The sequence below is a fragment of the Fundulus heteroclitus genome, chromosome 12, assembly GCF_011125445.2.
Source record: "Fundulus heteroclitus isolate FHET01 chromosome 12, MU-UCD_Fhet_4.1, whole genome shotgun sequence".
Taxonomy (NCBI): domain Eukaryota; kingdom Metazoa; phylum Chordata; class Actinopteri; order Cyprinodontiformes; family Fundulidae; genus Fundulus; species Fundulus heteroclitus.
Window position 1 is genome coordinate 39986474 of NC_046372.1, and position 16369 is coordinate 40002842.

At 43.3% G+C, this 16369-nt stretch overlaps 1 protein-coding gene across 15 annotated transcripts in view; it reads left to right on the plus strand.

Annotated features, from left to right (window-relative positions):
* fbrsl1 (fibrosin-like 1) overlaps nt 1-16369 on the plus strand; it is a 378307-nt gene that overhangs the window by 325480 nt on the left and 36458 nt on the right. For all 15 annotated transcript variants that reach the window (XM_021319717.2, XM_021319696.2, XM_021319698.2 and 12 more), the window contains one exon: nt 6825-6873. In XM_021319717.2, coding sequence (XP_021175392.2) covers nt 6825-6873 — 49 coding nt within the window. The remainder of the gene's footprint in view (nt 1-6824; nt 6874-16369) is intronic.

Sequence of the window (16369 nt, forward strand, 5' to 3'; positions counted from 1 at the left end):
CTCCTTTCAACCACACTCCCATAATCCTAAACTGTGACATTATTGGAAGCAATGTATGATGTGGTTGAACAATAAATAATAGAGTCACCTGTCTGACATGATAGAGACCATGACCGAGAGATACATTTTTATTTTTTAAGGAACGACATTATGTTATGTTCTCCTTCCTAGAGCATTCTCCACTGGGCTCAGTACCCAGCAACCATAAATGTTGGCATTAATGGCATCCCATACTGCTATTTAAAACCACTGGCATTGCTCATGTCATTATATCTAGATCTACAAATCTGTTTATTGACACTTGTTTCTGTCTACATCTCTAAATGCTAGGACCATACCCAGAACATCATGATTTTACTGAGTTATACTGTGTGAGACAGCGTTGTTCGAGTGGAACTTTGCACTGCTTCAAACATTGCAACTACCTCTTTGATAACTCTGTAAGCGAGACTCTACGGCCGGCTGCTTTGTGCGCCGGGCACAGAAGACGCAGGAAAAACTAGAGGAGGAACAGTACATGTTGCAGCAGCACGTCAGAGATATAGTGTCACAACAAAGCCGGGGTTGCAAGAAACGACAAGCTGCTTCTCGCTCTGCTAGCCACTTCCTAGTTATTTGTATTCATAGGAAATCTGTAAATGGGGCAGCCATGTGGCGTTTGTATCTGGAGATACCTCTGTATTTGGATGCATTCTTATTAGTAGGTTCCACCGTAGTGCTTAATTGTTAAGTGGAAGGAACACCAGCTGCTTTCAGGAGTCACCCAACTATTCGTGTGTAATATAGTCTCGGTGTAAATCCAACAGTTTTGTTATGAGCTCAGAGGTTTGTTATAGAACATTAGTGAACAAACAGCATCATGAAGGCCAAGGAACACAGCACACAGGTACTTGGTGAGGTTGTGGAGAGGTTTGAAACAGGGTGGGATTATAAAGACATTATCCAAAGCTTTGAACATCTCACATAGTACTGTTCAACCCATTATCTGAAAATGAGAAGCAAATGTAAGAGCTGCAAACTTATTAAAACATGGTTGTCTATGGAAACAGGCTAGGGAAGGGTAGCAATCATCAGAGAAGCAACCTATAGGCCAGGGGTCTTCCATTCTAGTCCTCGAGGTCCGGTGTACTGGAACTTTTTCATGTGTCCTGGTCCAACACACCTGATAAATTACCTCCTCAGTATACAGTCAACTTCTCTAGTCCTGGTAATGACCTAATTATTTGACTAAGGTGTGTTGAAGCAAAGACATGTCTAAAAGTTGCAGGACACCAGAACTCAAGGACTGGAGTTGACGATCCCTCCTATAGGCCCATGGTAACTCTGGAGGAGCTGCACAGAACCTCAGCTCAGATGTAAGAATCTGTTGACGGAACAACGATTGAGGCCTGCAAATACTCCAGTAGAACTGGGAAACTGATTCTCTGTCTCAGTTCTGTGAGAAAATAATCCCATCATACTGTTCTCACAGCTTGTTCTCAACATATCAGGTAGACGTGTTTTCCTGTGCAGTGTCTGACAACGTGTGTGATTGACAGCAAAATTACGGACAGCATGACATCTCCCCTCCTCGGCACTAACCGGGCCGACTTCAAATTTCTGACCATTCTGTCTTTCCTATGAAAGAGTGAAATGACCTGGCCAGAACAAACTCTGTTCTGCCACCTCGAGTAGACCACTTTCTTTGCTCTTGCAAAGTAGGTACACGCCTTTAGACATGCATGCTACCGTTCTAGATTTGAGAGAAGAAGCCATTAGTGAGAGAAAGAAAGAAAGAAACAAGAAGTTCTGCTTGCAATCGGGGACACAGCAAACATGCAGAGGAAGGTTCTTTGGTCAGATGAGACTAAAATTAGACGTTTTGACCTACATCCAAAACACTACGTAATGTGTGGCAGGAGACTAGCACTGCACATCTCCCTGAACACACCCTCCCCATAGTGAGACATGGTGGTGCCAGCATCATGCAGTGGAGATGCTTTTCTTCAGCAGGGACGGGGAAACTGGTCAAGACGGATGGAGTTAAATTAGGCGTGTGATTTTATTTTGACGTAATGCATAACGATACATAAAGAGTGCCAAATGGCTCAGAACTAAACTGTAAATTGTCTTTAATCACATGAGAGCACAACAATGGCTACCGACAGGTTTCTTTGTTTTCGCACCGCAGCTGTTGTGGTGGAACTCCCGGGGTGTTTGGAAATTATAGCATCGGAGGGCCGGGCTGTTCTTCCTTAACCCGAAATAGAGGAGGCTGTATCGGGAAATTTGCCTGTATTTAGTCTAGGTTTACCTAATCTCTGACTGCAAGGTTTCTTACCGCTAGAAGATAATTTGCTCTGCTACGTGGAATGCAGGGCATGAAATAGAGCTCCCAGATCAAAGGTAGAGTGAAAGCCTGGGGATCATTTGATATAAAGCAGGGAGGGGCTGATTTGTGCTGGGTTATGGAAAAAGAAACTGGTCTCTCAGCAGTCTTTACCAAATGAGGTTAATTGAGTCTCGGTAATTGCTGACCCTTTGTGTCTGAGTGAAATCACATCCTTAACTGATCAATGCTTTTCATAAATGTTATGCCTCAAGGTCATCCGGCTGATTGTACTGCCCTCCCTCCTCGGATGCATCGGCTTGCCCTGGTGGCCTGTTGTGTAAAAACGAAGCGTGGAGCCATTTTAGCATTAAAAGACTGCTATTAGGCTTGTCTCAGACCTTCCAGATTAATTAGCTTGCTGTGTTAAGTGAAAGCCATGTGGACATGGAGAATTTCCAGCGATTTTTTTTTGTCCCCCCCTCCCCTTTTTCTTATGCATATGGCCTCGCCGTGTAAGCCTCACTCGTGCTCGCAAGGTCTCCTGCCTATCCGCTCTCCCTCTGCGGCCGTGCTATCATCTGGAGATTTATGGAGTGAATAAGTCATCTGTGTTCAGGGAAGTTGTGGACTTTTTAAAACAAACAGCAGTGTAATTTGTAATTTGGCATTCCCTAAATCTGGGAATTATCGTCCGGCATGTGGCGCTTTAGGGATTTAGCGCTGTAATAGTGGGTTTTGCTGGCCAAGCTCCCTCCTTAACTCCTTTTTCCTTTCCCCCCCCCTTGTTCTTTTTTTACGCTCGCCGAGGAAACAGGAGGATTTCACAGCTGCTGGAAGCTGAGCTCTGGCTGGGCCCCGTGACCTCCTTCTTTCTTCTCTCTCCCCCCCTTTCCCCTAGTCTCACTCTGTTTTTCTCCCTCCATCCAGCAGTCTCGTTCCTCGGGGAGCTCTTGTGTGGCTCGGAGGAAGCTGAATCATAAAGCATAGCTAATGAATAGAATAGAGAAGGAAAGCTGAGGCCAGCTGACGGCCCTCCAGAGAGGAGCCCAGGCCTCCGAAGCCCCAGGCTCAGATAGCAGACGGCCCTCACAAAGGTCAAGCTTCCTGCGGCCCCGCTCCTAGGGGTTTTGGCTTCTAGGCAATGTGGCTTAAATTTCCCCCTTAGTTTTGTTCAGTGGTTAAATTTCCCCGTTTCCCTTTGAAAAAACGTGCCCTTTGCTCCTGCTTTTTGTCGTCTTTCTGTTTCTCTCCATAAGTATTTCCTGCCCGTCTCGTCTTTCTCTCTGTTGTTAATGGCAGTCAGGGTTGTCTCAACAAAGAGAGTGTGAAGAATTTGTTATACATGACCTCCTCGCACCACAACCGCAGGCGAGCTCAGTCTGCCAGCAACGTGGCCCAGACGAAAAATGTCAACTTGACCAGCGACACGCAGGGAGCCGCACAACGGCAACAGCCAGCAGAAACGGAGCTCTGCTGCGGCATGCCTTTTTTTAAGCGCTGCCTTTGCGAGCCAGCCTTGTAATTGTGGATTTTTGGGACTGACTCATGCAGACTTGGCAGGTGCAAAGCCCAGCGTAAAAAACCCTAAATGCCGGTTGTTGTTACTCGGGATCCAGCTAGCATGTAAAAGCGCTACTCTCCTCCGGGCTGGGATGGGAAGGAGGAGGTCGGGATTATTTGGACAAATGTTGAACACGGCGTTTCTGTTCTCAGGAACATGTTATGTCTGCCTCGGTCTCTGGATAACCGCTTTGGTCATAACAACCGTTTTAGCTGTTACACAGAGTTATAGCTTCACCTACCTTGTTTTTTTTTTTTTTCCCCTTCTCCTTTCATGACCTCAGTGTCACTCTAAGCACGACCCCGAGCCACCTTCCATGTCCATTTGACAAGCTTCATTTCACTCTGAGCCCATATTTTTTCTTCCAGGGCCTGCAGGGCCTTGATTCAAGACCGAGGTTGTGCTGTTGCTGTGCCGAGGGTTAGTGCTGGAGCATTTAATGTCTTCCAAAGCCAACAAAGAGTTTGTCTTGGAAGCCTGGCGCACTAGTTTTTGGGAGATTGAAAGAGGGCAATGCATAACACCCTGTCCTTCCTCTGGAGCCTATCACTTTGTAGACCTTAGGGGGGAAACTGAATATATTCCCTTTCAGCCGAGAGTTTACCATCCTTGGATGTTTCGCTCATGCAGACCAAAGAGGTGTCATTAAACTTCTGAGTCCCTGTGTAGCCTCAAAGTCTGAAGCACCATTCAGTCTGGATAATTATGGGAAAAAGATAATGGGGGTATTCAAAAACGTTTGTGTTTCAAGACCTTCCTCCGTGTCCTGTGGCTATAATGGTACGGTTCTGAATTTCTAAAAGTAAGTTAACCTTCATCCCTTCGCTTATGTCGATCAGGTCCAGCGGTCTATCAGTCCATTCATTTATCCAACCCAACATCCGTCAATCAATCAATCCGTTTCATTTCAGTTTACTTGCATCGCACCAATTCACAACAAATGTCTCAGGGCACTTTAGAAGATTAAAATTAATCTCTGTCAATTAGTCCACTCACCCAATCGTTGCTTGTAATTCCATCCGTTCATTTATCTATCGATCAAAGTGTTCATCCCTTTATCCATCCATCCATCAATCTGTCTATCTGCGGATCTCTCAGTCAACCCGTGTTTACACTCTGTGTTTTTAGCTGTTTCCATGTTAAACGTCTGACCTCCGTAGAAACATCTGCTATAGATTTATTTTACCTTTTTACGTCTCCGTTTTAAAGGCTGAGTTGAGAATTGACTGAAAACTAGCTGGAGACGTGAGTCTGAAATCTAAACTTTAAGTGAAAGAAACTTGCAGGAACCCTGAAGCATTACGCCACAACATGTGCAGCTGTGTTAATTAACTTCCGCGATCGCACAAGCTGCTAATTGTTCCAGTGTAAACTTTTAGAGAAATCTCATAACCCACACGCTGTAACTGCTCCTCTAGTAGCAAACATCTGTCCGTTCTGCAGCTAAAGACAAAACGCTCAGTCTTGCTTCGTGCAAAGAGATCATTGGGCATCCAGATCTAATTTCTCTGACTGTTAATGTCGGAAAAATATCTTAAGCTTTAGCCAATCGACTCCTAATGTTTCCTCGAGGAATAGATGCTGCAGAATTAGACAGAAATATATTGCTCTGTAGTTATCAGCACTTTGCTTTAATGCTTTCTATTTCCGATTTCGACCGTCGAGATCCTCAATGGAGGCTTCCCTTGAGCTTTCACCCCCCTCTGTTTTTATGATCGGTTAATAAAGCAAGTTCACAAGAGAGTACACTCCCTACTTGAGGTCTTATGGTTTGTGAGAGAAGAGACATCAAGTACAGACGTGCAAGCACCGTAGACAAAAAGTAACATAGCAGCAGTAAAGTAGGAATCCGAAGGTCTCGGAAAGAAGAGGATGTCCTCAAAACACTTGTGAAGAACTAACGGGGATGCCAAGGACAGCCATCTGTGTTTACAGAATCCTCCGCTTTTTCTCGCCGTCTCCCTTGTACTCACTCAGATTTGCTGTTCATTCTTTACATATGCTCCCTTTGTGCGGCATGAAGTACAAGCGTGGCAGTTAAGGACGCTAGGGGCCCTTTGGGTCGAACATATGTTTTCGGCTCCTGCAGATTTTTACAAGTCGGCAGATCTCGGATGAAAGCAGCCAAAAGCAAATGGCAAAAGTTATAGCTTCAAAAAGCTAGACTGCCAGTGGAAGATGTTCAGTGTGAACGTTATCTTCCATTCGCACTCCTTTATTTGTAGTGATCGTAACAATGCTTTTTCCAACAGAGTCATCAAACCGCAGGTACTCGCTGCATAGTCAGCCGTTTCTTTGTGGTATGTTTTAATTCAGGTGATGCTATCACATCATCCTCAGGTACATTTATCAGGACTATGCTGGCCTCCGCCATCGTCTGGTACTGAAGAACATCAGGACTGCACTGCTTCCTGACTGTAACGTCATTCCTTCATGAAATGTCCTTTGTTGAAATGCGAACAGATACACAAAGTGAGAACAAACAGGAGCAGAACTGCATACCGTTGAAAAGTCAAAAAGGATGTTTGTTGGGTGCCCTGTGATTTCTACGCAGCAGCAGCATGTTTTTTTCTCAACTCTTTGTCCTCTGATGCTGCATTGCCAACTGAGTGCCTTCCTGTGTCCTTGACAGCGTTTCTTGTGAGGGGTTTTCAGGTGGCCCAACACTGCCACCTAATGTTACCTCCTCATGCAAAGCCAGGCATAGGAGGAGCTCCTCTCCTTGGCTGATTGGTGGCCGCTGATTGATCCTATAAGGCTGTGTGTGGAAGCCGAACTTTACCTCCAAGCGGTGCTCCTCTGGGTTGCTTTTTTTTATTTACAGATCGGTGCCTCCAATTAAATCAGTTACTTTGAAATGTATTTTAGGATGAAAATGTAAAGGATGCTTTTAATTCTAGTTCGTTTCAGATTCACATCATCCCTGAATTTCTGCCCTTTGTTTTATTCCAGGTATCTGATGTAGGATCAGAGAAGCTCTTTTCCCCCACCACACCCAAAGGTAAGAGCCTCTGCTTTATTCATACACACAACCAAATCTGGGCTTTTTTTTTTTTTTTGCAAATGAGCCCAGTTTTTTTTTTTCCTTCCCCAGCTGTAATCCATGCAGCTCCCATTCAGATTTAAATGTCGGCAGACATAAACAAGGTCTGGTGACTACATATGCATGCTTTTTTTTTTCCGGGTGCACAGTGGTGTTTCTTGGACGACCCCGCCAAAGGCTTAGCCCTCCTACATATTGGTTCATTAGAGAGGATTTAGAGCCTCCCTGCCACATGCTCCCACAAATGGGAACTTCCCCTCAGGCATTACAAGCTTTCTGACAGCAGGCCTGGATCATAATTGATGCCAAAGGAAAGACAGAAAAAGAGCTTTGTCAGCCCCCAGACAACGCAAACTCTGTCTGCATTCGCGTATGCCCATATGTGAATTATTAGGCCCTTGCCTTTGTTGCGCCGTGGCCACCGGGGATTCCACGTGATTTCGCGGATTTGTGTGTATTCCGTGACACATGGGCAGGTATTTCTGACACGTCTCCGGCACCGTGCAGGCCCAGACTGTTGGCTGCTCCTGAATATTTACTACGTGCAGGGAAGCTCAGCGGGTCAAGGCGGGGGTAAAGGTGTTCAGCTGCGAATGCAGGAGGGAGGGGTTTGATCAGCGCGCTCGAGACAGATAGCAGCGTGCGGACCATGCCCCCCCCCGCTGGGCGAGAAGCAGGAAGGAGGCCCGTTAACACAAGCCGAGGTAGAAGGAAATGGATCTACTTGCTGTAAACTCTGGCCAGACGAGGAAGGCTTGTCTCCAGACCCAACAAACAGATCAACGTATATCAACTTTTTGTCGCCATACTAGTCTAAGCATGCGTGCTTTCTGTTTTTCTTTTGTTTCTTTAGATTAGGCAAAAGTGTTATAGAAAATCTACTGTTTTTTTTTTAGTTCTTTAAATCTAGCTTGTAATGGGATGGGGCTGTATGCGTACTTTAATACTGTTAAACATTCAAGTAGATTTTTCATTTTGCTTTCCTAGGTTAGCAATGAAACAAGCATACAGCAGACAAACCTGACATAATACAGTGATCTGAGCAACAGATTGATTGATAAGCATCACAACAAAAAGTTACTCTTAAACCAACATCACAGGATAAATACAGCCAGTCTTACTGGTTATTTCTCTTAGGGATCTCTGCCCAGCGGTCTAAGGAGGGGAAACAGCAGTCAGCTAGGATTCCTGGCTGAAGATCGGATCCAAAGGGTGTGCTCAGAGCTCAGAGACGGTGTTGTTTTCTACCTGAATCACAGAATCTCCATAATATTCTGTCAGACCTATACTGTTTACCACCACTGCTAGTCCAGGATTCTTTATGCTATACGCGTCTGGCATTTTAGGAAGACCATTTGTGCTGGGGTTCAGCTAGCTCAGCTTCGGCCTCTTCCATAGTACGCAGCTAGAGGCCCGCTCCATGATCAGCACGGAGCTCACCCAAAACAAAACCGTTAACTTTAAACTTTGTGTAACTCAGGCTCGTCTCAAGCTGTCTTCTGTCTCTTCCTCTAGCCGTGGTCTTGTTCTGCCTCCGACACATTAGTGTTTTTGCTGCTTTCCCATGTCAGTGTTTTATTCCGTGTTTAACCTCATGCTGCTTCTCCCCAGTATCTTGCAGCTGCTGGGCTTACAAGAGTTTGAAAGCAGCAACATATTTTGGTTTTATTAGATCTGGGTGTCTTTATTTATTTTTTGTTCAAGCTTTGTCAAGAAATACAGTTTTGGGTTTATTAAAACTACAAGATAAAAAGGTTAATGCTGACAGTAGTCAGGCTTCGGAGCTAGTTGTAGCATCTTTGGGGTGGACCACACCTTTGAATCACGACCACTGCTGTCACTCTACCAAACACAAGGTGCTGCTGTTGAGGGAATAATACGGCCACACAGCTGGAAAAGCTGTAGAAGCAGAGATAACAGGAACAACAGCACGTTTTACAGCGCACTAGTATACCGTAATGCATTATTACCACCACACTCTGAGCCATAACACTTTATATCACCTTAAAGTGTCTATTTTGAAAGCTGTATTTAATCCTGAGAACATTCAGAGGTGTCAGTGTCTTGGTTTAACGCCAATTTCTTTGCCCATTGAGTAAAAAAGCATGGCTGCCATAATGGAGGGAAACCAGGCCTGGTAGCCGTGGGATCCAGATGATCTGTGACCAACATCAGCGTTGGGATAAAGCTTAAACGATAGCAACAACTTCCAGACTTTTATAGTATACCACATGCAGCTCCCTCTTGTTATCCACCAAGCTGCTGAACTCCTCCTTTTATGAGCTGTCAAGGTGGACACTTATGATGTGTGCTTGTTGAAAATATGGCTGCATAGGACCTGACAGGCATGCTCGTACTGATAGCTCCATCAAACATTGATGGTGCTGCGCTGAAACAACAGCGCCTCTAATACCCATTCCAAAACTCAGTCCATTCACCAGGTGAAGAAAGGCTTGTGTAGATGGTGCTACTGTGTACGCAGGGCTTTGGATTAAATGGCTGGAATTAGATCCAGACAATCCAATCAAAGTCTCTCCTGATTATCACACAGATCAACCTGATCCTATTTGGGCGATATAGGGGAAGGGCACCGGCTCAGAGTTAGGGGTTAGAAAGGGCGAGGCAGCGAGAAAATCTGGAAAAGATAAAATTTGTATGATGAAGAAGTTATTACAGTGAAAGTGTGATGTTCCAGCCAGTTCTCATCTCACATTCCAGTCTTGTTCTCTGGAGCTGTAGTAATAGATCCTGCGACGCTGTTTGTTATTGGACTAGACTGTTGTTTTTTTTTCTCTGTGTGTGGACATTGTGTGTAATACAGAAAAGCCCACAGGCTGTTTTCTTCTGGTCTGCCGTACAACAACACCGCATCTACAGAGTGTCCCATTACCAGCTTCACTCAGGGTCCTGGGGGACTGCTGGAAAGACTTCTCTCCTTTAATCACCAGGCCTGTGGAGCTGTTAGCTGGAAGATTCACAGACAGATGCAAACACACGGTCTTAACACAAACATTTACCGTGCATGTTAATGCTGTCATGATGCTTGTGTGATTCACTTCAAGATGAGCGTTTTACTTTTTACCGTTTTTTTTGTTGTGAACATTCTACCTACTCTTTCATTTCAATTTGCTAAGCAGTTGTAGCTGCAAACAGTTGATCTAATGTCCTAATTGTCCACACGTAAGCATGGGCTGGTATGTGATTCTGATGGTCCGGCAACCTTGACTAAAAGTGTTTGCTGAAAAGTTTAAAACAATGGTGTATATTGATGGGAACATAGATTTTTCTATCAATTTGATCTGTAACATTTATTTATTGGTCATTTTGATTCTGAGGCACACCGCCATGTTCAACAAAACTATTGAACAAACCTCTGCTGAATTTAGTAGTTTGCAGATGCTCGTTGTGGAGAATGTTCTACCTTTTAGGTGATTAGCTGTTGGTATGGTCACAAATGGGAACAGAAACTCATAATTGTTGGTTGATTGGTCTAGCTGTCTGCTCAGGTAGCCAGCCTTTCTGAATGTGTATTTAGTCAGCAGTCTACTACATGTTTGCTACATGCTAAGCTAACTGTACGACACGGATGTTTGAGAGTAACATAGGTAGGTCAGTAAATCTCTTGACTGTGCATCAGTGCAGTTGTGAACCTCCCGGACAACATAAGCTAACGCTAGCTGTCAGTAGTTTGACGAGGCAAAAAATAAAAAAAATCCTGGTGCTCCTTTCTCAGTGCGGGATACTGTCTGGCAGATTTTAGATCGAGCTCGCACTTATTCCAGCGACTCATAAAAACTTGTTTAATCCATAGGAAGATTATGGCAGACATTTAGCTGGTGGCCCAAAGGGGCCCATACAACAATATAGGGAAACATAGGTTATTAACTTATAAATAAACACTATTTAAAACAGTATGTTTATGAAATTCTCTAAACTAACCATTTGCTGGCTGAAAAGGGTGAAACCTTTTATCTAGGTAATCCATGTTTGACTCACTAGTCAAAAACAAAAAAGAAACATAATATTCATCAAGCGTGGATCATATTAAAGAGATATTAGTGCCAGTGTGAAGCAGGACACCATTGTTTTCTCTCTCTGTCATATTTAGTTTTCATCCCCTCTACAATGCTAGTCTGTTGACAGCAACCATGTTGTACTGCTAATAGCACAAGCTAATAGCATCAGGAATGACGCCGTACCCAGCATGTAAACCTCTGTGGACGCTTTTACCCAAGAGCTAGAACGAGTTCAGTTGAATGTCTGTGTGTTGGTGGTTGTGATGTAGGAAGGCGCATCAGAGGGCAAGCATTATCTAACCGTTATTGGTTTTTGTTTATTTCCTGTCTTAAACCTCCTGCAGATTATTGATTTACTGGAGGATGGCATGTTTAAATAAAAACGCCGCAAAGACTTGAGTTTCACTCCGAGCCGCTGTTATTGAATCAAATGTCAGAGTTTAGCGTTGTCACTTGCTTGAGGGCGAATAAAAAAACCTAAAAGTAGCTGCTGAACGTGTGTGGAGCTCCTCCACAGAGCACAGATAAACACTTTCCATGACATTTCCCAACACTGGACCTTTCGGAGTTGCAGAGAGTTATCACCTAGCTGTCAGCAGCTAGAAATATCTGTGAGGAACTCTTAGGAATCTGCGCTGATGATGTTGAATGTTTCATGGATGGGTTTTTAGTCCGTATTTCACCAGCCCTCTTGTAGCCTACTCTCTGGGCATCTATCGTCTTGCCTGATGGTAAACCTACGCAGGATGCTTTCCACCAGAAATCCTGAGGCATCTTGGGATGGCGGGGGTAAGATTGGTAGAAAACCCATTTCTGAAGTGGATTTGTGCCCTTGTAATCCTGATTAATTTTGACCCGTTGTGCTCATTTTAAACAGAGCATTACAGTAAGCGTGAACACAGCAAGCTCCAGGGCGAAACTAGGAGCTTAGCGGCTTTGGGAGGCTTAGCTGCAGATGGCATTTTAAGCCGGACTTAATAAATTGTTTCCATTAAACTTACCGGCCCACACATACTGGATTAGACCAGTGGAACAAAGGAAGAGGAGAGCGTGCAGAGTCGGAGGAGAGGAAAAGAAAGCACACACATCTGCCGCCGTTCACGTCTGACTCTGTTAATGTGTCTTGGAGGCCAAATAGGAGGTGAAGCCGAGGTTACTGTGGCGTTTGGGGAGATCGTGGCTTTTAAACATGACTGCAGAATTCGCTCGCTCAGGATCTGTTGCTCATTTGGGGATGTCGGACAAATTTGCCTAATTAACATCGCAGTAAACCAAGGGGTGGGGGGGGGTGCACAAAACCATTTAGCTTGGCAGTGGATTTAGGGCTAATCCCCCCAACTCTTGTTTATATGTAAACACATTACCAGCACTGTAGCTAAGGATTTACTATCTGCCTATATAGTGGCTTTTTATTATTATTTTTGGCCTTTTTTGCACAAAATATCCAACTGATTATGTGAGAAATTAATTCTTTATGGTAAGACCCCTCCTCTCCTCCTATTCTCAGCCCGCCTCCACTGTACTTCCATCCCCCATGGGTTCATGGCTCGCTCCCTAAGCTCTCATTATGTGCTACACAGTCTAGGGTCCCTGTGCCGAATCACTAATCAACCACCCTGTCTGTAGACCTTTTCGCTCAATGGGTTCTGAGTGGCCTTTGTTCCACTGCTGCTGTTTGCTGCATGTCAATAAAAAGTCTGAGGTCTCCTCCTCTTCTATTGCTCAGACTGGTCGGTGGTAGAGAGTCGCGCTTGCTGTGGAAGCCTACATTAAAATGAATCACCGTATGCTGCTGATTCTAAATAGCAGAGAAGGGAGGAAGAATGGTGATTGCAGGGTGTATGGTAAGGTCAGGGGTAAGGGGATTGAGAGCAGTGAAGACATAGTGCAGTTGATGGGAGAACATGTTTATATTTGGTGGAGCAACTCTCCTCTGTCCAGGTCAGCAAAATGTATTGCTAACCTTGCTGGCCAGCTCCACCGCTCGTAGCCTCTCGCCTGTTAAATAATGAATGTAGGATGACCCTGTGGCCAACTAATCAGCTTTTCAACACTGCTTAATCAGGATCGAGTGGTGGTAGCTGGAGAGTGTGGCTGGTTTTTAGGCAGATCCAGTAACTGGAGATTAGACCTGACACTGGAAAAACAGAAGGGCTTCACAGAGCCTGATTAGCAAGGACTGGAGTTAAAGGTAGCCATCAGGGGTGTAAAATAAAAGCCTGATGAAAGTCAGCTTTGAGCATCTGCATATATGTTGGACAGGAAATCATTTCCGAGGGTTTTCAAGAGACCCATGTAGCTTTACTGCATTTAACACTTTGGTTATGTCCTGTAGTTTGGCAGCTATATTTACACACCGCTGCAGATGCCAACATATGGCGTTGGTGTGTGTTGGAAATCATTTTGTTTTATGAAAGAAGAGATACCGATAAGGTTTGTGGCCAACGTATGATCTCCTGTCTTTTTAGAGCTTTGCTTAAAGCGATTTTAGCCAATTCAGATTTCTCTTTAATCCAAATAAAAATAATTTTTTTTGGCCTTACTTCAAGGGGTCATTATTTCTTTTAAAGGACAAGAAACTTCCCACTGTGTGCTAGACGGTAGTTGTAAAACAGGATTTTATTTATTTAAACCAAAGATAAAATAACCGAATTGAACGTTGTTTAGCCTCCCTAAAATAGCGATTAGCATAGTTGGGTCTGTCAGAATTACGAGCTGCAATCAGTTTGCGTAACTATTCTGTAGAAAGTGTAGCTCCGTACTTTGAAACTTGCAATTTCCAAATGGCTGCCAACATTTCCAAACCCAGAAAGGTTTGCTAAAAACTAAAGGGTCCTAATACAAAAAAAACAAAAAAAAAACATCTTTGCGTTAATGATTTTTAGTCATTAATAACATGCTCTTTCATGAAGGGGCAATACAAATGAACATCTGGTCTTAATTCAGCCCGACCATAACTGCAAAAGTACAAAATAGCTAAAGCTCAAAGGAGCAACACCTATTGAAGGTTAGCCCTGAGCTGCAGCAGCCTGAATGAACAACCGATGTTCTTCCTGAGTGACGCTAAAAGTGGTTAACTTTAAGTCCTCCAACTGGTAGTTAGTAGAGTCTGGTTAGCATGACCAAGTAGATCGGGTTATTTTACAAAGCTGGCCATTTACCAGTCTGCGCCAGTCGAGAGTAAAATCGTCCAGTTTTGGTCGTCAGAGGATTTGCTGTCCTTCAATATTGATAGATAACACTAAAAGAAAGAAATTGAAACGATGCAAAGTTGTTATAGAGTACAGAGGACAAAAAGGGTTGGTTAACCAAATATTTAGGAAGGATTTGGGGGGAAGAAGAATAACTTCTTCATTAATCTTAAGGATATTACTCTTCACTGCCATAATACCGCTTATGAGCTCAGGGATTTCTTGCCAAAGAAAATGTGCGGTATTAAGCTCCATTTATTGATAGTGCTAATGCTGTTTGTGCAGCCTTCTCGTCGGAAAGATGGAAATAAATAGGGGGAGCTCAGCTCAGATAAGACACGTGTTTAATTATTAATTGAGCCATTACTGACAGAGATTGCCTTTTTTGATTTAAAGCAGGAAGGTCTGCTTCAGGGACAGAAAAAGCAATTACAGGACTCCTGGCTTTTACTGCAGATGCCCATCGTTCAACACACGCAACAGAGGAGAAGAAAAAGGGAGACAAATTACCCCAGCCCACATAAATTCTCTTCTATCTTGTGACACTCCGTTGTTCAATAAATTATTTTCATTCTTCTTCAATATTTATAGCTTTTAAAATTAAAACAATCTTGTCTTGTATTTATGTAGAGTGGCAGACAGTTAAAGGGAGGAAGGCAGTCTGTGGCCTGGCATTATACATATATATATATATATATATATATATATATATATATATATATATATATATATATATATATATATATATATATATATATATATAAAACAACTACACGAATTGTGTTTGTTTTATAAGATTCAGGCAGTGATGTCAAGGCTTTTACACGCTGCCTGCTTTCAAAGGCTGTTCGGCTTTTCAATGCACTGCAATTATCTGACTTGTAAAGTCATTGCTGATATTTCACACTATTCCCCTGTGCACTCTGTGGCTCCTTTAGTGCATTATTATGTCCATTAGAAACATGCTTGGTATGTGCAAAGAGCCTAGGGTGCATGAAATATTAACTCACTCCCTTTAGAACATTTGGTCACTGCTGATTGAGTTTCATTGTTGAAACAAAAGCCCTGTTTGATGATCAATGTGTTTCTGTCTTGCGCATGTTCATTATTACGAGTCATGATCCTTGAGTCCTGTCACTCAGCTTTATCGGTCCTTGTCATCTGTGTCAGTCAGTTCACGGGTGGCAAGCAGCTATAGTGACAGAAAATGGAAGTCACATTGAAGGCTGTATGTTAAGGCTTCATTATGGGCCTTTGTAATCATTGACTGAGTATGGATTCAGCTTTAGCCATGAAGAGAGAGCAATTACACAATCACTAAAGGCTACAAGGGACATTTAGAACAGATTGTCAGGGTCATGACCGCCGTTTTGAAGAGCACACGGATGACGTTTACAGACAGGAGCTCTGTAAATGTGACATGTTGTCACCCACTTTTCAAGCATGCCCCTTTAATGTCAAATCTTAAAATTGCACCCTTTTTTCCATTTTTTGTCCTTGTTGTTCCTCGGTTGTCCACATTTATGCTGTCGTCACACTGTTTTCTTAGTGGTGCAGAAAAATATGTTGTCTTTACTAAATAAAGGCCCAAAATCACTTTTTTTCTGATCTGTTACCATAGCATGTACACCATGATAACCTGGCTTGGCTGAATACTTTGACGTTGCTGGTTTTAGTTTCACAACCAGCACATCATATATACCAGTGTGAGCCACAGCCACTGAATATGCTAATACATGGTACTTATTCAAAAGGCTACTCAAACTTTGCAGCAATGGCCCAATAACACAATTACTTATTCTCATGACACAGTCTGCACATGTTCTGTCTGCACTGATGAAGAAAATGTACTCACTTGAAGAATGCTTGGAGTAGCTCCAGCTGTTTGCAGGTATACTTACTGATTAATTCCACTATTCATTTATGGATCAGCTCAGGGGGCTTCTGTGGCATTAAACTTCCTTCCCACATGTTCAATTGATCTTTAAATGCGGATCCAAAAAAATTACACTGGCATATTCCATCTTCAAGCAGTTAAACCTTGTGAATGCTACACTATCACAATACATGTGCACTACACAAAATGAGGGCAAATATTTTAAGAGATGCGCTTTATCTTCTGTTTTGACTCGCATGAAATGTTTTTTGATATCTTAACATACAAGGCAAAATCATACACTGACAAATATTACTTTGTCAAGTGATGTACAATCCATTTAGTAGCTGCAAAGACAGTTGTACTTTTGG